The 21,672-nt window shown below is 54.4% G+C and overlaps 2 protein-coding genes and 1 pseudogene across 3 annotated transcripts in view; 2 read left to right on the top strand and 1 right to left on the bottom strand.

The window, feature by feature from the left end:
- Positions 1-7,044, top strand: part of NINJ2 (ninjurin 2) — a 78,545-nt gene extending 71,501 nt beyond the window's left edge. For both annotated transcript variants that reach the window (XM_064590360.1, XM_045874087.3), the window contains exons 2-4: positions 5,195-5,426; positions 5,940-6,124; positions 6,654-7,044. In XM_064590360.1, the coding sequence (XP_064446430.1) occupies positions 5,195-5,426; positions 5,940-6,106 (399 nt within the window). In that variant the 3' untranslated portion in view covers positions 6,107-6,124; positions 6,654-7,044. The remainder of the gene's footprint in view (positions 1-5,194; positions 5,427-5,939; positions 6,125-6,653) is intronic.
- LOC123845037 (U4 spliceosomal RNA) lies at positions 1,454-1,526 on the top strand (annotated as a pseudogene).
- Positions 7,045-7,781: 737 nt separating the features above from the next.
- B4GALNT3 (beta-1,4-N-acetyl-galactosaminyltransferase 3) overlaps positions 7,782-21,672 on the bottom strand; it is a 90,478-nt gene continuing 76,587 nt past the window's right edge. The window contains exons 9-20 of the mRNA XM_045871226.2: positions 21,601-21,667; positions 19,793-19,936; positions 18,692-18,801; positions 17,638-17,738; positions 17,322-17,383; positions 15,860-16,655; positions 13,864-14,183; positions 13,053-13,206; positions 12,728-12,800; positions 12,168-12,321; positions 11,437-11,563; positions 7,782-10,001 (exon numbers count right to left, since the gene is read on the bottom strand). Of these exons, the coding sequence (XP_045727182.1) occupies positions 9,893-10,001; positions 11,437-11,563; positions 12,168-12,321; positions 12,728-12,800; positions 13,053-13,206; positions 13,864-14,183; positions 15,860-16,655; positions 17,322-17,383; positions 17,638-17,738; positions 18,692-18,801; positions 19,793-19,936; positions 21,601-21,667 (2,217 nt within the window). The 3' untranslated portion in view covers positions 7,782-9,892. The remainder of the gene's footprint in view (positions 10,002-11,436; positions 11,564-12,167; positions 12,322-12,727; positions 12,801-13,052; positions 13,207-13,863; positions 14,184-15,859; positions 16,656-17,321; positions 17,384-17,637; positions 17,739-18,691; positions 18,802-19,792; positions 19,937-21,600; positions 21,668-21,672) is intronic.

Raw genomic sequence — 21,672 nt, 5'->3', positions numbered from 1 at the left:
CCTACCTTCCCCCCTGCCTGGGTCACCTCTTGCCAGTTTGAACCCAAACCTTTTGACCTTGAGGCTAGTACCCTCAGGGACACTGCAGGCTCAGGAAAGCCTAAAGGCAAGTTTTACTTGCTAAGGGTGTTTTACCTCCTCTTAGCAAGGGTGAATATGTATCCTTGGGGACAAATTGTCTTCTTTCCTTTAGAAAGATCCACATCTTTAATTTTTCCAACCTAAACTGCTTGGAGGCAGGGAGGATGCCTTCAGCTTCTGGGAGATGGTGGAGTGGGGATTAACATTATAGGGTCTGGCACATAGAAAACTGGGATACAAACTGTGCTGTGTGACCTTGCGCAAGTTGCTTGGGCTCTCTGAGCCTCCAGTTTTTCAACTACAAAGATCATGCCCTCACCCATTTCCCAGGGTTCTTGTGAGGACTCAGTAAGATGACTCATGTCCCACATTCAACCCTGTGCCAGGCGCGAGGTATGCACTCTGTCAGTGGGAGCAGGGAACTGAGTCTGTGCACAGTACGACAAACCCTAGGCACCCTTTCCCAAACTTAATTCTGACAGAGGGCTAGGGATCTTGGGAACCTAATTAAAGGCACATTGACATAGTAGGCCACCCCAATCCAAACACTTGAGCAAATCATTCTTCCTGGGCTGGGATCCACCCTTTCCCAAACCAGCCTTCCAAAGGTCTGGCTCATCCCCATCTGCTTTTCAGGAGAGGCCTGGCCTTTCTGGATAGTCAGTCATTTTGAGACCAACAGAAGGGCCAACGGGCAAGGGCTCCTCTGGGCCTCTTTTGTCTGTAGCCTTGAGTACGAGCGGATACACAGGAAGATGATACACACATACGGCTTTTCTCAGGGCTGACAGTAATGACTCACTGGAGGGTCACCAATGCCCTTGAGCTGCCTGGGGCAAAGTGACTCATTGGATCTGCCTCTGGGCCTTGCTCCACAGCTGCCTGGCCTCTGCCTCTCGCAGGGGAACGTCCTCAACCCCTGAGACTCTCAGACACGGGCTTCCCCACTCCTACCTCACTCTGTGTTCAGAGGGACCCTCCACATCTCACAGATGAGAAAAGCAGCCCCGTGGTGGCGATCAGCTTGCTCATACCACCAGCTTGTAGCAGACCCAGGATTTGAACCCAGGGCCCGGGTGCCCTCTGTGATACCCCCCTGGCTGCCACAAGGCCCTGCCTCCCAGCCTGCTCCTTCTCCGCAGGGCACTCGCTGCCGGCCTCAGGCTCCAGGTCCTGAACACGCCATGGCTTTGGGGTGGGACCGTTACTTACCCCTTTGAAATCTTGTTTCTATGAAAGGACAGAATGATCTCTTGGAGCCTGTGGTTCCCACTGACCATGATGTCAGTTAACAATGTAAAAATGTGTTTACTTTTCTGTTAAAAGAGGCATTCCTTTCCTATCCGACTCCAGTTTTGAAAAGCAACAGAAGAGCTTTGCGCAGTGGCAGTATCGGAGCCAATGAGGTTTATCCGAGGCACGATTATCGCTAATTGAAAAGCAACAGAAGTGTAGGTCAACAAGGATGAAGGCACACATAATTGTCTGGCCGAACAATGGAGCAATCGGTGACTTCCAGGGATGGAATCCACACCAGCCTAGGGAGCTGGGACCTGGCAAGACAAGCAGGGTGACAGGGAAGTCTGAGGGGAAACAAGAGGGAAGGACAAGGAAGCGAGAAGAAATGATCGAGCTGCGGCAGGCCCAGGAGGCAGGCAAACCGGGAAACCTACGGAGTGGATCTGGGCTGTCCCCTAAGCCCCGGCTCCATCCCTCCTCAGCAAAACCATGCCCTCTTGGTGTCCAGAACCACGCAGTGCTCCAGCATGGGACTCTGGATCCACCCCCACCTGCCCCCACACCCACCCCTGCTCCAGCTTCCTACCAACCCCAACTCTCCTGGTGTTCAGGTGTCATTGACTGGCCGGGTTTTGATGTGTCGCCTTTCCCACAGGTATCCGCATTTTAAACAGGGACTCTGGAATCTCTGGTCCCGCCTGTCCTCAGGTAGAGGAGGAGGGGTTGAGTGGGGTGGGATGGAATAAGACAGAAGATTCTGAGAGGGTCATGGAAAGACAGATCCCAGCCTGAAGGAAAACATAAGAGCTTGGAGTTCTCTTTCCTTTGGGGAGAAACAAAGACGGAATGAGTTCCGTCTCCCCATAGCCTCCCCGGCTCCAGAGATGGGATTTTCCTCTTCTGCCGTAGATGTGGAAACTGAGGCCCAAAGCGCCAAGCGCCGAGGCAGAACGGGGCTCAAAGGCTGAGAGTGCTAACCCCCAGGCCCTGCTCTGAGGAGCCAGGTGAGAGGGGCCAGGAGCTGGGGCGAGGGCATGTGGGTTGGAGGGAGGGGAGGCTCGGGCAGACAGGCCTTGCGGGCTGCAGCAAGGGGCCAGGGGCCGCCCCTGGCCAAGGCCAGAGGAGGGAACAGGCAAGAGCCAGGGATTCCCAAGTCCCGAGAAATATAAATGACTCACGCTGGGTGGCTCTGCAGGCCGGCCCAGCCCAGCCCACATTCCCGGGCCTTTGTTCCCAGCCAGCCTGGGCCCGGCCTTAAAGGGACAGCTCCTAGGGCACCAGCCAGGCCACCCGGCGCCACCCCCACCCTCCTCTTTAATCCTGACCCTTCGCGGCCTTGCTCCTGGACTCCGGGGTGTGGGTAAAAAGGGTGCCATCCCGCAGGATTTAGGGGTTCATCCAGTTGAATCCTCAAGCTGTAAGGAAGGGCCGTCAGGTCATTTCATCCATTCCTCTGCCTCTGCCCCTAAACTGGCCAAGAAGGATTAAGAAAATCCTTGTCCCGCTTTGAAAAGATGTTACCACGAGGGGACCCTTTTCAAAGCAACTTCTTCCTGAGTCTCAAAGCATCTCCCCTCTAACACCATCCCCCAGGCTGCGGCGTGGGCTAGAGGCCCCTCTCCCGGGAGGAAGGAGGGGAGGGGGAGTGGGCAGCGGGTGTCTCTGTGATCGCCCCACCCCACCCCGGGCCCTGTCAGTACTGGTTTTTCCTTGAGCTCTCATTTGACGCACGTGTTTGCTGGGTTTGGGGTTGGCCCAGCCAGACTTGCGAACCCGGCTCCCCGTGCTGGGCCTCCGAGGGCTCCGGTTCCGGGCCAGTCCGGTCCTGCCCGCGGATTCCTCAGGGGGGAAACACCGTCCCGGCGCCAGCACCCCCGGGGTGCCCCCAGGAACTTCTTTGGACCTCGTACGCCACCATGTGGACACTCTGGGGATCGGGAGCCCTCTGCGGCTTCGAGGGGGCACCCTGCGGCCGTGCCCACCGCCACCCAACCAGACACTGAAAAAGCATCCTTAGCTAGAAAATAGCCCCGAATTAGCACAAGTCAAAATAAGAGCAGGCCCTAGGTTAGAGAGGAAAAGATAGGCCTGTACCCTCTTCTGCTCACTTTGATTCATACATCCTCTCTGAAACAAGGGCTTTCTTAGAGCCGTTTAACAACAGAAGCCTAGCAGCTCTGTTAAAACTTAGAGCAGAATTTTTTGTTAAAGCTTGGGAAGATCTTTGTGTCCCCAAGTAAACCACCCCCTCTATCCCCCAGCCCCTCACACACTTTTTGGGCAATGCTCAGAACACAACACTAGAGCTTTGGGTTTCAGGTTTGGTCCACTGTTCATAGGCAGATTTTAAAAGAAGGGGTCTCCTTTGATGCTTACGCAGTAATTTCAAAGTTTCTCAGATCTTGAACTGAGAGCCGGCTTTGGAGGGAGCAGAACGTGCAAAGCCTCTAGCTACCAGGCATAGTGGGGGGTGGGATAAGGAGAGGAGGAGTGGGTGTGGCCTATGGGAAAATCCATGGGCTGGGAAGCCTGCTCACAGTTGTTCCCCACTCAGAAGCACTTTGAACTGTGATGAGGCCTGGGGGCTGCTCCACAGACTCTGTCACTTAATAAGTGTCCTTTGTACCCAGGACAAACCTGTACCAAATGGGCTAGAACCACAGGCTGTAGCTTTGAGGTCTTTGTGGGGTACTGGCCTTCGCATCCCTGGCCCTAACCAACCAGGCCAGCGGGCTCCAGATAAACCCAGCATCCAGAAGGAGCTTCCAGAACCCTCTGGGACCTGCCCCATCCACCCAACCATCCATCCACCCCCCCACACTCAATAGATAACTTCTGTGGTCATCTGTGGGGTCAGTTTCCCTACCTCCAGGCTGTGACATCTTTCAAAACTCCCCCTTCTTCTCCTTTCTCACTTGTCCCTTGTCATCCCAACCCCAAATCAGATCATAATCTTTCAATGGGTCTCTCTGCTTCTGGGCCCTCCTGGGCCAATCCATCCTGAGTACCACTCCTAAATTAATCTCCCTACAACATACCCAAGTTCTCTTGAGTGACTGCAGATTGCCTGCAGCATCTGGTCTGAATTTCTGCGCCCAACCCAGAGGCCCACTCCTTATGTTCTGTATCGTCACTCCGTCTTTCAGAGTTGGTGACTTCTTGAGAATACAAGCTATGTTTTATTTTTCAAAATCAAATCAAATGTAAATTACATGTCAATAAATCCTAGCCAAATAATAATTAAAAAAAAAAAACAAATTAAATGAGGTGCTTTTCACTAGTACGCATTGCCGTATGCATCCATACACGCATCCAGACATGCATTGTGATGAGCACGGCTGTGGTCTCGGTGCCCTTGGCCACAGGGCTGAGTGGGATCCAAACACAGCTCCTGACCCATTTGCTAAGCTGTGCACCCCGCCTTGGGGCCACATCATTTTGGGAGAAGAGATGCCTTTCCCATTCCACCCAAGCCTAGAAGCTCCTCCTATTGTCTTTGAGATACCTTCCTCACAGAGGAAAATCGACAGGCCTGAGGCCAGGCCTGTCTCAGGCAAAATAGAGAATGAAATGAGGGTGGTACCTCTTACAAGCAGCTGAGAACTCCTCCCCACCGCCCCCTCCCCTTCTTCAGATAGATGTGGGAGACCCTAGGGAAACAAAAGACAACATACCATCATTTCAAAGTTCAAAGGTACGTAAGGGCTTTCTAGTCCAACTCTTTATTCTTTCAGGCCATAAAACTGAGCAGGTGTTACTTGTCCTCAGCTCCCCACCCGGCTAAGGGAAAGCTCGAAAAGCTCTCTCCTCTTTCTAGTCTCGACTACTTCCCTTCGGGAGCCTCCTAGGTCAGCCTGCGCTTTCTCTATTACAGCCTGGGAACCCCAACCCCGGGAGGAGCCAGCCCATCAACCTGAACCACTATGCCACTAAGAAGAGCGTGGCAGAGAGCATGCTGGACGTGGCCCTCTTCATGTCCAATGCCACGCGGCTGAAAGCAGTGCTGGAGCAGGGACCATCCTCCCATTACTACACCACCCTCGTCACCCTCATCAGCATCTCTCTGCTCCTGCAGGTGGTCATCGGAATCCTCCTCGTGGTCATCGGTGAGGACCCTAGGCCTGGAGTGGGCCTCAGTGGCCCCTGGTGGGAAGAAAAGCCCCGACTGCTTCTCTGTGCTCCCTCTGCTTTTGCCCACGCCAACGTCTCAACCGTCTGCTAACCTAGTGGTAGCCCTCTGCACCTACAAATGCCCAGCTAACAACAACTACACAGTGAGAGCAGGCTCCCTATCCTACCTCCTGGTCTCCCACATAGTGGTCCCTCCACGATACCTGCTGAATGACTCTCTTCACTTACTTGTAGCAGAGGTCCTTATGGCCTTTTGTGTGAGCATGTATCCCCACTCTTAAGACCCAGTATAAGTGCCCAAATCCCGATTTCTTGAGGTACAGTGTGGTGCTGGCGCACTGGTCAGTGAGGGAGAATATCCCTCAGCCCAATGCCTACCACCTCGCTTGCCTTCTGCCACACGGGTCGGGTCTCCGAGGTGCACGAGGGAGGTTTTGGGCTGTGGCCTCACGCTGAGCCTTTGCCCCCTACCCCCCATTGGTCCACAGCACGGCTGAACCTCAATGAGGTGGGCAAGCAGTGGCAGCTGAACCAGCTCAACAATGCTGCCACCACCCTGGTCTTCATCACGGTCGTCATCAACGTCTTCATTACGGCCTTCGGGGCACACAAGACGGGCTTCCTGGCTGCCAGGACCTCAAAGAATCCTCTCTGAACACAGCCTGGGCCCCAGGTGAGGGAGGAGGGGAGGGCCCTGGGGCCAAGGGCTCCAAGTGACCCTTCTCCCAACTCTGGGGATTTGGGGTAAGAGCAAGATCTTTGCAAGTAACAGGTGTTACTGGCACTCTGAGGCAAGGAGGGGGTCTGAGAGAAGAGCTTGGATCCGGGCCCGGAAAGGCCCCTCCTGCTGCTAACGGGGGACTTTTCCTCAGCAGTCAGGCTGGGGTTCTTTAGCCTGGGATGGGTGGGAGGCAGTGTGGTTAGTGCTTGGCTCTGCTCCTCTGGCAAGAGGAAAGATGCAGTCTGGGATGTCTCCCTGGCACTGCCCAGCAGCCCTTGCTACTCGAACTGCGGTCCGTGGACCAGCAGCAACACCAGCTGGAACGTTGCAGGCAACGTGGCATCTCCAGCCCCACTTCAGATCTCCTGAATGGGCACCTGCATTTGAAAAAGGTTGCTAGGGGAATTGTGTGCACAGTGAAGTCTGAGGACCGCTGGTCTGGCCTGCCCACCTCACCATCTCTTCTCTGCTTCCTCTACAGGTCGCAGGTCTGGAACAGCTTCCGCCTCTTTCCTCCCCGCTCTGCTAGGCTGATGGGCACTTTCCACAGCCCCTGGGAGAGCTCCGAGAAGGGCAATGGAGATGCCCTTGCTCCCTACCCAGAGCATCTGAATGAAGACGTGCTATTTTACTGGTCTAAGTGAATCCCATCTTGGTCTGAGTCCTGAGCTCAGACTGGGGTACTGCCGACCTTGCTTTCTGGTAGCATCTCCCGCACCTAAGGCATGTCTACCTAAGGCCAAGCCTGCCCGGCTTGAGGACTTCTTAGTCCACCTCATTCCTTCCCTCTGACCTATCCATTCCCTCGGCTCCAGTCCTCAGTTTTCCCTTTTTGTAAAATGGAATGATCTCTATCTATAAAGTTTTCTGCAAATCCACTATGAGTCAATGTTTATGCATCCGGGCTGCACTCTGGATGCCCTCTCCAGCTGTGTTCTGGAAAGGGCTTGACTCCCTCTTCTCTAGATCCTGCTCTGAGTCAACTTTCCTGGCTCCATATGCCTTGAGCTAGTTACCATCTGCTACATAAATGGCAGATTAGTCAATTCTGGATTGATCCATGTATATGCACAATCCTTTTTGAGAACCTGTCATAAACCTATCCTAGCTTTCAAATTAGCACCTTCCCTTGGCGTGTGCTTAAGGCATACAAACTCATTTGATCTTTGCCTTGGCCAAATAGAATGCGCAAGATAAATCTGTACCTGTAAAGCATCAACCGGGCATCCCTAGCTCAAACAGAAATGATTTTTAGATTGTCTGCTACTTTACCACTGCTCCCCAAACCATCCTAGCCGTGTCTAGCTTTCTTCCCCCAGGGCTTCCATCAACCCTTCTCTACTGGAACCACCAATCTGCACTAACCTGCTGAGCAGAAAATGCCCAGTCTACTCTCAGACGGTGAACTCCTCAGGCAGCTCCCTACAGGGCAGGCACCAAACGAATGGTAAATGGTGGAGGGTGGTGCGGGAGGGTCCTTGGCACATCCATCAGAGGCCTGACAACTGAGGGACAGAGATGCGAACCCTAGGCCCTCAGCCCACCCCTCTCCCATCTTTATGGGAGATGAGGAAAACACATGAGCCACTTTGTTTTCTAAGAAGATGCTGTATTTAATGATTTCCCTCCCCCGCCCCCCAACACATTTCCCTACAGAGTAGGGGCCGTACCAGGGCCTCCCCCTTTAAGGCAGATGGTGTGGAGGTAACAAACGAAGGAAAGGCACTGGCCAGGGTCAGAGGGGACCTTGAGCAGGGCAGGGTAGGCTGGGCTGGCTCCTGTCATTAAGAGGATAGAGGCGGCAGAGCTGTTTGGGTTGGCTCAGGCCTACCAGTGCCACGGCCAAGGGGGACAGTGGCCCCAGAAAGAAAGCCGGCACCCTAGCCAGCCAACTGTAGCTCTCACCTATTCCCTACAGCTCTTTCCCAAAGGTGGTAGGCCTGAGCAAGGGCTGCAGGAAAAGTCAGGGCCCAAGGGGCAGGTATGGAATCCAGAAGCCACAGCCCATTAACTGGAAAGTCTCTGTCCTTCCTGATTTCTTAGAGGGGGGCAAGGATTCTCCAGGAGGTTCTCAATGGGCTCCATTCTCCTAAATGCCAAGTGTGTGCTCTTGGTGAATGCAGGGCCTACTGGGTAGATGTTGGAGCTCCAAATGCTGTGACTTGGACTCTATCACAGCAGGGGGACTGGCCTCCTGGGCCCTGCCGCATCCCCGTGAGCGCTTCCTCACAGCAGGAAGCCCCGTGCTCCCCTCCTTCGCTGGATGCTCGAGTGCCAGAGCCAGCGTCCAATGCACCATTGGTCAATTCAGCAGTGGCGGAAGAAAGATCCCCAGCCCCAAAGGCACCTGGGGATTTTTAGTGCAAGATTAAGTGAGTGATCGTCAGGTGTCAGGGCGGCCGGAGACTACAAAGGCCAAGGGCTATCTTCCCTGAAATGGCTTCACTTTCCAGTTCCTCCTGGCCCCACTCCCCTCCAATTGGGGAAGAGATCTCAGGGTGATGCCCTTACCTCTCCGAACCCGTGGCCCTGCCCCTTCCCACCCTGTTCCCTATTCCTCCGTCTTGTCCACACCCCTTCCTCTTCTTCCGGGCAGGCTACGGCTGGGGATCTCCCTGCAGGAGGCCAAGTCTGTGGGAGAGTGGGGCTGTGGGGCCTCAAGTTTCCACTTCCCTTTCCTCCCTTCCTGCTGGATGGCCACCCCGTTCCCATCTAAGCCCAAGGCTTTCTTACATCTCCATCCTCTTTCCTCTCTGCTTCATGTTCTCCCCAAGGCTTCAGCCTACAAGTGGGCCAGGCCGGGGGCTTCTCCTCCCTCCTTCTCCACTGTGCCCGTCCTGCACCACCTCTACGCCAAACACTGGGGAATGACGAGCCCACTGCCCGCCAGCTGTCACCCAACCCCGCAGGGGCATCGTGAAGATGATGCCAGTCTGTGCTTCTGGTCAGGCTGGAGTTAGCACCGCCGGGAGGGGAAGGTTAATGCCCTCCTCGGTGGCCAGCTGTTCAGTGGCTCCCTGGGAGAGACACGCGTGTCTCTGGAAGGCACGGGCTGGGGATAGAGTTGAGAACAGATCCACGCGGTGCCAGCTCCTCTGGTTATAAATGAGCTGCCAGGTCAAAGACCGAGGGACACGCTGCGCTACACAGGAGTGGGTCTGAGGTATGCAAGTGGGGACATGCCCTAAATGCATGACTCCATCCTCATCCTCATGACTCTCTCACAGTCAAGGCTGGGTCTGGATAGGTACAGTTTTGGTTTTCTGTTAGAAAAATAAAAACCCCAATAAAATATGTCCAAGAGAAGAGTTTCCAGGTTGTGGTCACTACTCCCCAGGAGGAGCCTGGAGGGGATGCTGAATGCACCTCACAGACAGGTCGGTAGCACGCAAACAGGTCTTTCCTTCCTTGACTGAAGTGTGCCACCTTTGCCAGGAGCCGGTCCATCTCTGTCAACTGAGTGAACGGCCCCTCCTGGTCCCTCTCCCAAGGTCCTCCCTTCAGCGGCCCCCAGAGTAGAGAGAGGGGCCTTGGCAGCTGTCTGCGTGAGGCGACAGCTCTGGGTGGAGTGATGCTGTTCGCTCTGAGGCCTCTCGGGGCCCAGCCATGGCTTCTCCCCCACCACCCGCCCCCTCCTCCTCAGCAGCGAGTGGGGGCACTGGGAAGCCAGTGCAAGTCAAGGAGCGGGAAGCAGTCAGTCCAGCGGGCCGCCCCTCAGGATCACCGCATCTTCATCTGACGGCGGTTCCACATGCCTCGCTTGGAATGGAAGTGATGGAAGAAATTCCTGAGGGCGAGCCGTTCCACTTCCAGGCCTGCTTGGAGGATCCTGCATGGGGGAGGGGCAGGGTGAGTAACAGAAGCACAAGAGGCAACTGGGGACTCCACCTCCCACATCTACGTCACCCCCCGTCTTCCTCTGTTTACCCCCACGGAGCAAGAGAGGAGGCCACGGTGCACAGAAGGTGGGCTTCGGAGCCAGCCAGCCTGGGTTTGAATCCCAGCCCCATACCGTGTAACGCATGTCACCTTTCAGAGCCTCAGCCTGCCAGTCTTTAGAGAGAGGAGAACGATATGCAGTCGACCCTGGTCCTTTCTTCCTTTGATGTCTCTCTCCCTTTCTCTCCTCTGCCCCCTCCCCTTCAACCCAAATCTCAAGTTACTGTCCTCTTTCCCTCCCCTTTTCTTAGCAACAAATTTCTTTTTTCTGTAACTTTTATTAAAAAAGCTCTACCCCCAATGTGGGGCTCGAACTCACGACCCCGAGATCAAGAGCTGCATGCTCTCTCAACTGAGCCAGCCAGGTGCCCCTCGTGGCAGCAAATTTTTAAAAAAAAAGCAAATTTCTTGAAAGAGGAATCTCGTACTAACAGCTTTGGCTCCCTCACCACCCTGCCGCGGGGTCCCGGCCTGCCTGCTCCTGCCTCAACACCCTCATCTGCCGCTTGCCAAGTCTGTAGCCTATCCTGGGTTCTCCTCTCTCCTTCCCAGGGACTATTTCCTGCTCCCTGAAACTCCCTTCTCCCAGGCTTCTAGGGCCCCAGGACCTCCTGGATATCTTACTGCTCTTTTTTTTTTTTTTTAAGATTTTATTTATTTATTTGACAGAGAGAGAAAGAGAGAGAGAGCACAAGCAGGGGAATGGCAGGCAGAGGCAGAGGGAGAAGCAGGCTCCCGGCAGAGCAGGGGGAGCCTGATGTGGGACTCGATCCCAGGACCCTGGGATCATGACCTGAGCTGAAGGCAATCGCTTAACCAACTGAGCCACCCAGGCGCCCCTTACTGCTCTTTAATGACCCACACACTGTCTCTTTTGCTGGCCCCCAAGTCTTTCCTGACCCTTCATCTGTCTCTCTTGTCCATGCCCAAGCCTCAGCTTCCCCGCCAGGCAGTGGTGCGGGGGAGGAAGGCTCTGATCCGGGAGAACGCAGCCGTATATCGTATTCTCCATGGTGCTGGGCTTGCGCTGAGAGCATCAGCATTTACACGCGTACAGCTCACCGGCTTTTGCTTTACCCTGACAGCCCACCATGCACTCTGCTCTCCAGGCCAACCCTGAGACATAGGCGGAGGCAGGATCATCCCCCTTCTAATAGACACACAAACTGCGTTTCAGCCAGGCGAGTAATATGACCCCCTGTGAGTGGCAGGGCTTCCTCTGAGTCCAGTGGTCAGGAATCTGCTGCCCTGTGGGCCCGGCCTTGGCTGGTCTAGCCCTGCTCTCTCCCCGTAGCCCCTCTCAGACACCCTCCTCCTCGAGTCACCTGTCCAGCAGCTCCCAGTCTTCCCCACCCCAGCGGTCTCGGAACTCCTTGGTGTTCATGCCGCCGATTCTGTCCAGGTCCGACTTGTAGATGCCGAGCAGTCCAAACCCATTCACCTCCCAGTAGCCTGTGGCCAGACAAGAAGCCCCCATGAGATGAGCCAGGAGCCAGGAGGAAGCAATGAAGGCTGCTGGGCTGCATTCCCAGAGCCTTCTCTGAAAGACAGGGGACAGGGTGCCTAACACTGAAAACTGTCTCCTGTGAACAAGTCCCTGCCTGTTCTGGGTGGAAGCCCCCGGGCACTCAGGTCAGGGTCCAATGGAAGCTGCGGTCCTACCAGGAGGGGGCTACCGGCCCTACAACAGGATCTCACAACGGCAGCCACTGGGGACACAGCTGACCATGCTTTCCGTGTCTGCTTCCCTCTCCAGAGGCAAAGGGCCTGTCTTGCCATTTTTCTATCTGCACAGGGCACAGAATCTGGCACACAGGAAATATCTGATGACTGAATGAAGGGAAGGTGGGGAGGAAATGTTCACCGGTGCTGCTGCTGTGGCTGTGAGCACAGCCCTCAGGCACCTCTGGTGGGCTGTCCGGCGGGGGGGGGCAGAAGGAGTAGGAGGAAGAGGGAGGCTGCCATGGTAGACACGGCTGCTTCCAGCTCTGGGGTGAGGAACCAAGGCCAGACAGGGCTTTCCTACCCGCCCGCCCTAGCCCAAGGCAGGGCTCACCCTCAGGCCACTGGGGGGTGGCCCCGCAATGCAGCCTCATCACCATGGGGGCAAAGGCCATCTTGCCCTCCACACAGTGCTTCCGGATGGTATCGATGACTCCAGCTGGGAAGTGGATGTGGAGGTCACAGAGGAAGATGATGCTGTGCGGGTCCTGAGGACACATCAAGGAGGGTCAGCAGACCCCACAGACCAGGGCTCGCGGGTCAGGCCACTCCCAAGGACAATCCTCAGGCTCCTTCCCACTCATATGATGGACAAACTTCCACAGAACAAACTGTCGGGCAGATTTCCACAGTACTGGGCACCAGAGCGCAGTAGTCAGAGTCAGAGAATGAATTCTGACACCTCTCATTCACCCTTTATGGATGGCAAGGCCTCTGGACAAATGCTCCACAGTCATTTGCTCAGTCCCACCCTGGCACCCGCCCTGCAGCAGAGGGGACCTCCGTGTCCTCATTCCTTCTTCCCTGAGGAGCTGGCCACCTCACACATCCCAGATGTCTCCACCTCTTAACCAGTCTGTAACCGTGTCTCCCAAGCCTCTCCCAGGCTATTACCTTCACCAGGTCTATGCCAGCCTGAAGCCCAGCCGAGCGCTCGAAGTTTCCACTCAGTTTCACATACTGGTAGCTGCAGGGAGAGGAGAGGAGAGAGGGGCAGAGTATGAGGGCTCGGCAGCAGTGGTCCCTGGAGGACGCCAGCGGGCCCAGAGAAAGATGATGTGTGCTCCTAGGATGTGTGCAGGTGAGTCGTCTGGAGAAAGCCAGACAGTGGGACTCAGGAAAGCCAGCTGGGACTTCGAGCTCTGCCCAGCACCCAGCAGTCCCAGGACTCTAGAAAGCGGGTGGCTCCGGCCAGACTCCGGCCGGGGAGCCTCCTCACCTCCGCAGCTTGGACCTCTTTAGGGCCATCTCGATGTCCATGTCCTCACTGCTGTAGTCAGTGATGATGATATTGAAGTGTGGGTCGCCGGTGGCCTGGAATAGCTTTTCCATGTCCCTGATGAACTGCTGCACCCAGCGCGCCTGGTTCTTTACTACCGCAGTGGGCAACGGGAAGAAAGAAGTGGTAACACCGAAAAAGGCAGCCCCGCTACCAGCTCCCGCACGAGTCAGGGCCCCAGCAGACCTCTGCCACTGCGGACCCACCAGCAATGCAGCGGGAGAGGGACAGCTGACCCATGAAAGGGGCCTCTGCACCCTGGCGCCCACAGAGCCTCCGGGCAGCGCCTCATGGGAAGGCCTGGGACCGGGGCTCGTCCTCAGTTCTCTCGTAGTAACCCGACTGTGCTCTCACACTCAAACCCCGTTATCTGCCCATCCTACTAGCACTCTTGCTCTCCTGTCCCAGCCCACGGTTATACACATCTGCTCCATGCTCCTCTTTCCCACTACAGAAACCAGCTAAGCCACTCTATGTCTTGTTCCCCAGAGCAGGTGCAAACCCCGGTACGACAACACGGCCACGACCGCCCCCCGCTCCGAAACCTGGCGCAACAGGGAGCACCTGGCCTACGAGTTGGCATCTTTGCCAACCGCAACACTCGGCCATGTGACCTCAGGTCCTCGCCTGTCGAGTGGCCTCTCCCACAGGTTCTTGTGAGATCACATCAGTGAGCAGAGACCTGGGTGCTCATGGTGACTTTTAGGATCCCCACTCTGCTGATAATGGCCGGGATCAGCTTGAGGCTCACCAGGCACAACGAAGTGGACCACGGCTCGGTGATTCCAGGAGAAGCCCTGGGGCCAACACAGTTTGGGCTCTGGGGCCCGGACATTCAAGACATGTCTCCGGCGGTTGTGTGAGCCCCAAACCAGGCCCTGCAGGTTCCGGGCCTCGACCTCTTCCCCACCAGCTGGATCGATGCCCTGCCAGCCTCGTGTAGACACATACTCGGAGAGCCGCACTGGGCGCTGGCCTTGTTCCAGCAGCTCAAGCTCCAGGAGGTAGCGACCTCCACGTAGCTGGTCCTGGCGCTTCTCCACATTCACGATGCGCTGTAGCTGGTACTTCCTGTGGCAGAAAGGGTGGGCAGCTTGAGTAACTCCTTCCCCCACTGTGGGAGGTAACATGGTACGTAGAAGCCTGTGAGGCCAGAGGTCAGGAGACCCTGATTTTTGTCCTAGTGTTGCCATTGGCTAAGATGCTGACACAAGGGGCTGGCTCAGTCCGTAGAGCATGTGACTCCTGATCTCAGGGTTGTGAGTTCAAGCCCCACGTTGGGTGCAGAGCTTACTTAAAAAAAAAAAAAAATGGAAGGAAGGAAGGAAGGAAGGAAGGAAAGGAAGGAAAGGAAGGAAGGAAGATGCTTCCACCAGATGTTTTATCTCTAGTGTTCACTGCCTCCATCTTTAAAAATGCACCTACTGACCTGCTCTAAGTCTGTTATAGCTCTAAGATCCTAAGTATATAAGGTGAATATGTTTCCTTCAGAAACTGACCCTCATTAATAAAATATTCTACTCACAATCCATAACACACGATGGGTTATTAGAGAAATGTTGATTGGTTAGAACTCCGTATCATTAATCACTAGGGAAATGCAAATCAAAACCGCCATGTGATACCATTTTGCACCCATTAGGATGGCTATTTTCAAGAAAGGAAAATAACATGCATTGACAGAGATGTCGAGAAATTGACACCACTGATGGGAATGTAGAATGATGCAGCTGATTTGGAAAAGAGATTGGCAGTTTCTCAATATGTTAAACACAGAGTTACCATATGACTCAGCAATTCTACTAGGTATATCCCCAAGAGACCTGAAAACATGTTCATGAAAAAAATTATGCACAACTGTTCATAGCAGTATTGTATTCATAATAGCCCCAAAGTGGAAGCAACTCAAATATCAATCAACAATATGCAGAATATTCACACAATGGAATATTATGCAGCAGTACAAAGGAATGAAGCACTCAATACATTCTACAACATGGAGAAGCCTTGAAAATGTTTTGCTAAGTGAAAGAAGCCAGAGACAAAAGGCCACATATTACATTTACACGAAATATAACTCCATTTGCATGAAATGATTATTATAGGTCAATCTATAGTGGGAGAAAGTCAAATAGTGGTTGCTAGGGACTCAGAGAAGGAAGAAATGGAAGTAATACTAACAGGTACGGGGGTCCTTTTAAAAGTGATGAAAATGTTCTGGAATCAGATGATGGTTGCACAACATTATGAGTATGCCTAAAACCACCAAATTGTACACTCTAAAACCGTACACTCTAAAATGGTACATTGAATGTTACGTGAATTGTATCTCAATTATAAGAATGTTGATTGGTTAAATGAATGAATGCGAAAACAAAGAAATTAGGCCCTGCTTTCTGCCCTAGCCCTTCCAGCCCACGCTGGGGTCTTGTCTCTTTTAGTCTCAGTTTTGCCTGTTCTATCCCTTTACTACTAGCTCCTTCCCTGAGAAAGGGGACCCCATCTACCAAGCCCTTCCTGGTGCTCAACACATGTCCTAGGCCAGGTACCAAGGGATGTCAGAATCTTGCCCGAGGGTGGACAAAGACCTGACAGGTAGAGCTCATTCTCAGGAACAGGGGGTCCCAGGCGGGTGATCGTCCAGGGAGCCTGCAGCAGGGGAACGGGCAACAGCCCCCAGGTTCCTGCCCCCAGGCCAGCTGGCTGCTGTGCCCCAGCCCCGGTCCCAGGAGAGCCCTTTACCTTACCCCCGGCTCCTCTGGTTGAGCTTCTTCAGGAAGACTCGTGTGACCTCGAGAGCCTCCTGCTCTGGAAGCAGCAGGTTGCCAGATGTGTTACAGTTCAGATCGATCCAGTCGGTCCGCAGGGCTTGGAAGTCAAGGTTCCGAGCACTGAAGGTCTGGTCCCAGTTTACCACTGGGTCAAACATGGGCACGTATTCGAATACCTCACTCATATCCTCTTCCTCTTCTTCTTCTTCCCCCTCTTCTTCTCCCTCCATCTGTCCTTCCTGGCCTGCAGCGACCACGATGTCTTCCTCACCGCGCCAACCCCTCCTGGGGGCTGGGGGCTCCATCCTGTCTCCCCTTCTCTGCTCTGCGATGTATGTCTCAACTTGATTCAGCCACTGGGACTGCCCTAGTGTTTTCCTGGGACTGTCACGACTGGGCCTAGGCCCCTTGACAGGAGGCACTTTCCCCGCCAGATGCCCCTGGGGCCACTTCTCAGAGCGAGGTGGATCTTGGCTGGGCTGGGGGCTGGGTCTTCGCTCCATCTTCTCTGGTTGCTGGACTGGGACATCACTGGTCCTCCCAGGGAAAGGAGCTGTGGAGTTCTGCTTGGAAAACGGTGCCAGCAGACCGTCCCGGGGCTGAGCTAGGAGCTTCCGCAGGCTCGGGAGGTGGTAGTCAGTGACATCCTGCCCAAGGGGAAAGGTAGGCACTTGTCTTCCCTCTGGCATCCTGGCATTCTGGACATTGGAGGCAAGGGTCTCCTCTGCTGCTTCTCCATACTGGGATTCTTCTAGAAGGCTTTCCTCAAAACCTGTTGTTAATAACAACAACCATTCCTCACATCAGAGTTTCCAACTTTCCCAAACAAGGTAAGACGCAGTTGATCCTATGAATGACACCCAACGAGTGTCAGGTGGGGATTGCACCTGGGCTCTGCCACTGGCTTACTGTGTGACCTTGGGCAAGTTACCAACCTCAACTAACCCCAGTTTCTTCCTCTGCATAAAGGGAATAATCATGCATCTTCCTAAGGGCTGTTGTGAAGATGGAGCGATATAAAATACCTGAAGTGCCTAGCAGGTGCCTGGCACACACAGGGCCCAACAAATGGCCCTGGCATGCCCTAATCCCTCTAGAAGAAAGGCCACAGGACAACAGGGCTTTTCTCAGAAGAACTTCCCCAGTGACGTGCCAGGGAGAGTGATCCCTCCAGCAGTCCAAGCAATCTCCTCTGGGGCTCTAACTCTCCTCCAGCTGGCCGCAGCATGCTGTTAAATACAGTGTCACTTTCCGCATGTGCCTGGGATGGAAAAGGAAGGAGTACCACTCTCTCCTCCTTTGCGTGTAGGGGGAGCGGCTGTGTGGTTCGGATTTTAAGCTCCTCAGGGGCACGGCTGGCCTGGCCTGAACTTCCTCTAGAAACAGACCATGCTCATCCCTCCCAGCCTGACCTGGAAGCCTCAGCAGTCACTGTTACCTGGCTGCTCCGGCCCCTGCTTCTCAGGCTGGTCAATCTTGATGTACTCCTGAAAGCTGAACCTGCAGGAGGACGGGAGAAGCAGACTGGCACCCAGGGCCCCACAGGCTAGCGTGTGAGGCTCTGCGGGAAGGGCCAGCAGCAGTATGGAGTCATGCCCCAGTCTGGAGGGCAGGAGTGTGTGTGTGTGTCTGTGAGTGTGTGGCATGCCTGGGAAGGGCCAAGACTCCTCGGGCTGGAAGGGCATTTGCCGCCCCTCTAGTCCTGTGGAGCCCCTCTGTAAGGCCATTCTCTTGCCCCATTCAGTGTTGCTCACCGGTCCTGGTAGTACGAGTTTTCCTGGTAGAAGCATTTATTATGAGTCTCCATGTGGCTCAGGCGGGTATAGTCATTGGGGTAAACGAAGGACAGATGCACCTGGAGGCAGAGAAAGAAGCATCAGGAATGAGAGAGTGGGATCTCGGTAAGAAATCAGCCAACCAGGGTGAAGCCTGCACCTGGCTGGGCCCACACAGGGCTCACAGTGAAGGGAGAAGGGCTGCTTTGAGCTTCGGAGGAAAACATTTGTTCCGCAGACCGGGATTCCATCCACTCTTCAGGCCTCCTCTCCTGGACTCTCTGGACCAAATGCAACCCCGGGCTCAAGCTTCCCAGTGCACGCGCCCTTCACCTCCCATCCTAGCTGCTTCTGCCAGCTGCAGCCAGCACCATTCTCTCCTCCTCCTGCCACCTCCAAACCTTCACCTGCAACCTCCCATGGCCCTGGGACAACCCCCCTTTTGTTACCCACCACTGCTTCCTGCCTCCCTTACAGCTTCAGGCAATGCCACCAACCAACTTCCCAGTTAGACCACACCCACTCTCCACCCAGAGGATGACTCCTGGCCGCTTCTTCCTGCCTCGAGCACTCTCCTAATCGTTTCTAGATCTGGATATATAGGGTGCCTTCTGCCTCTGCAGTTTCCACCTGGGCTATAGGTTCTCTAGAGCTAACCTCCCCTCCACAGTTCACTTTCCCCAGGGCCTCATCTATGAGTTTAAGAAGTACTGCTGGCTGGTCGCCCGGTAGGACAGGGTGTGTGGCTCAAGGTGCTGAGAGTATAGGAAGGCTCAGGCCAGTCCACCTCCCATCACCATCATCACTGTGGCAGAGCTGGAGTTGGAGTTCTTCCTAAGGCCGAGCATTTATTCTCAAGGTTTATAGTCCACTGGGCCATGGGCAACGTGGAACACAAGTTCACCCAGCCCATGGACCTGTGAGGCTGTCCTGTCTACTGCTATGTGGCATGGGGAGGAGGAAGAGTCAGGCCCGGCACCCCTCTATCTCAGCCACAGGCCGCAAGCCCCCACTGCCCAGCCCCCAGACTTACAAAGCGGAGTCCCTGGTAGCGCTGCAGGGGGAGCCCATCCACCAGGTAGCTGGGTTTGTAGGGACAATCAGGCAGGATGTGGCGGAGATGAGTCTTGGGGATCAGAGGCACTGAGGACAGTAAAGGAAGAGGGATGAGGGTGGGGATGGGAGCCTGGAACGGGCTGGCTTCGAGGCACAAAGGCTCTCAGCTGAGGGGGAGGGCCGAAGGCCTCTGCTCTGAGCAGGCACCGTTTTGTATTCACTCATAGCAGCCATGGGCAGTCCAAGTCCATCAGCTGAGGTTGCCAAACTAAGGCTGGCACCACTCTTCTGGGGTCGGTACATTCAAGGAGTCTTGGAGGCCAAGGATTCAGCCACAGTCCCCGGTTCATGGCATGGGGACGGCTGTAGAGGGCTAGCCTCAGTAAAGGTTTAGAAACATCCAGGAGGCCACCGAATCTCATCCTGGCTCAGGGCCAATGACTGAATTTCCACCCAGTTGTTGTGGGGGTTGGGGCTCTCTCATCTTTTAAAATGTAAATGCTCCCAAGAATGTAAGACTCTAACACCTTCATGGGAACATATTTCTCTCACTGGATTAAGAGCTGGGATCCAGGGGCGTCTGGGTGGCTCAGTCGGTTGGGCATCTGTCTTCAGCTCAGGTCATGATCCCAGAGTCCCAGGATCAAGCCCCACATCAGGCTCCCTGCTTAGCGGGGAGTCTGTTTCTCCCTCTGCCCTTCACCCCGCTTGTGCTCTCTCTCAAATAAGTAAAAAATCTTAAAAAAAAAAAGAGTTGGGATCCAGTAGAAAACTATGATATATGTGATTGTGGAGGGACACGTAGGGGATTTCTGGGCTCTAGTTCTACTTCCTGTCCTGGGAGGTGGTTACCCAATGTTTGCTGTGTAATGATTTGTGGAACTGTAAAACTGTACACATATATTTTTGTACTTTTCTATACGCATATTATATTTTACACTCCTAAGGGAAAAGCAAGATTCTCTGACTTTGGAATACTGTAGTAGAAGTGACAAGTCTGCGGAGTCCCCTCTACTAACACCCATGGCAGTGGATATGGTCCCCAGACTGGATGAGAAGTGTGCGGCCAAGGCCTTACCTCGATAGAGGGTGTCCCGAGGGTCGGGCCGCAGCATGTCTGCGAGGGGCAGCTCCTCTCTGGGAAGAGAGTCTCGGGAGCCTGCATGGCTGGCTGCTGTCTGAGGGATATGGCCCACGTCATCCATCCTTAGGACTGTCTCATCTGGGCCCAGGGAGGAAAGAACAGAAGCAGCTGTGAGTCCTGGAGCAAACCCAGAACCCAGACCCCTGCCCCTCTGAGAGGCCAGGCAGAGCCAGAGCCCAGGCTTTTGTAACCGCTCCCAGGGACAGTATGGGGTGTGCGTGACCCCACTCCCCTCTAGCTCTGCCCTCTCACAAGTTGTGGGCTCAGCTACTGATCTCCTTTGGACCCACTCTACCAGCCCCATGGCTACCACACACCACAACTTGGTGTAAATTGGAAAAAGACACCACTTCCTCAAATGTGTTACTGCTCTCTGCTGGAAATGTCATTTAAGTCTGCTTCATTTATCTCACACACATGTACAGAGCACTTAATAAATAACCAGCCAGGCACTGTTCTAAGCATCTTATAAATATCAAACCACTTCATCTCCATAAACACCGTATACCTTAGGTGTTTAGTGATTATTCCTACTTTACAGACTAGGAGCTTTGGCAAAGAGAATCTAAGTCATTTGCCGAAGACCACACAACTGGTCAGTGGCAAAGCTGAATCTGAACCTGGTCGGTGTAGTCTCAGCCTCCAGGTTATGCTGCGTCTCAGACAGACAAGCCAGCAAGGCAGACCACGGCAGGGCGCCGCCTTGCCCCCTCCATCACCCCCAGACTAGTATTCTCCCTTCCAAGTGAGCCAGGCCTCCTCCTCCCCTTTTCTAACTGCCCTGGTTGCTCCCTGCTGTCTGGATTCATCTGCCTTCAGCCCCAGGTGGAGCTCTCCTTCTCTACCTGGGGCTGGTTACCTCTGGCTCATCTTACTAGTTTCTTCCCTGAAGTTTATTATGGGCCTCTTTCTTCTCATTTCACATTGCATCTATGGACTCCAGCTCCCCCTTCTTCCTCTTGCATCAACTTAGCAGCTCACGATCTGCCCCTTCTGCCTTGACCTTGTGGCCTCTAGCTTCACTCACCATCAACCTCCTCTTACCTATCCTGCCTTTGCCACACTGCCTCCCCGGCCTGTCCCCATCCTGCCCTCCTTGTCTCTCACACACTTTCCACTGCCTTCCCAGTCTCCTCCCAGCACTCAGCTTTCGCCTCCTCCCTTGGGGTTCTGGCCCTGCCTACTCTTCCTACACCCGGGCCCACGTGGCCCCACTTGCCTGCTGGTGATTTCTCAGTGGGGCCTGCGGATGCATAGGAAATCATGAGCAATACATAGTACAACTGAAGAGTTCATTTACTGCAAATCTAAAGCAGGTGAGAAAGTTTCTTCAGCTCTGGTCATGGCTTTGCAAAGAACCATGGGACCCTCAACTGTAAAATAGGAAATTGGCCTCACTCAGAGGTTTTTCATCTGGAGGGAGCCTCGTGGTCTCTGGGTGCTCCTGAAATTGTACACAACATATTGTGTGTGAATGGACAAGGGCGTTCTTCTGGGGCAAGATCTCAGCAAGCTTCCAGCAGGTTCTCAAAGGGGTCACTGACCCTTGAGAGTTAAGGATCTCTGACCTTAGGCTCCCTTTAAGTTCTGTTCCTTGTTCTGGACCCCCTTTCCACCCACATTCCAAGCACCCTGAGCTTTAGCCTCCACCCCTCCCTTAACCAAATCCCCTCAGTGGACTGAACCCCACATGTTGGCCCCAGCTCACCTCTGTCTCCAGGGGAGGGGCAGAGCCTACTCACTTGTGAAAAGGGACAGGGAAGGGGAGTCAATAATGGTGAACTTGGCTCCAGGGTCATTCCGTCGCCACTGGA

This window comes from Mirounga angustirostris, unplaced genomic scaffold (genome assembly GCF_029215605.1).
Source record: "Mirounga angustirostris isolate CCGP_5_RB_7025 unplaced genomic scaffold, mMirAng1.0.hap1 SCAF_5, whole genome shotgun sequence".
Lineage (NCBI taxonomy): Eukaryota > Metazoa > Chordata > Mammalia > Carnivora > Phocidae > Mirounga > Mirounga angustirostris.
Note: the sequence above shows the minus strand (reverse complement) of the source record. Positions and strands in the feature narration are given on the sequence as shown.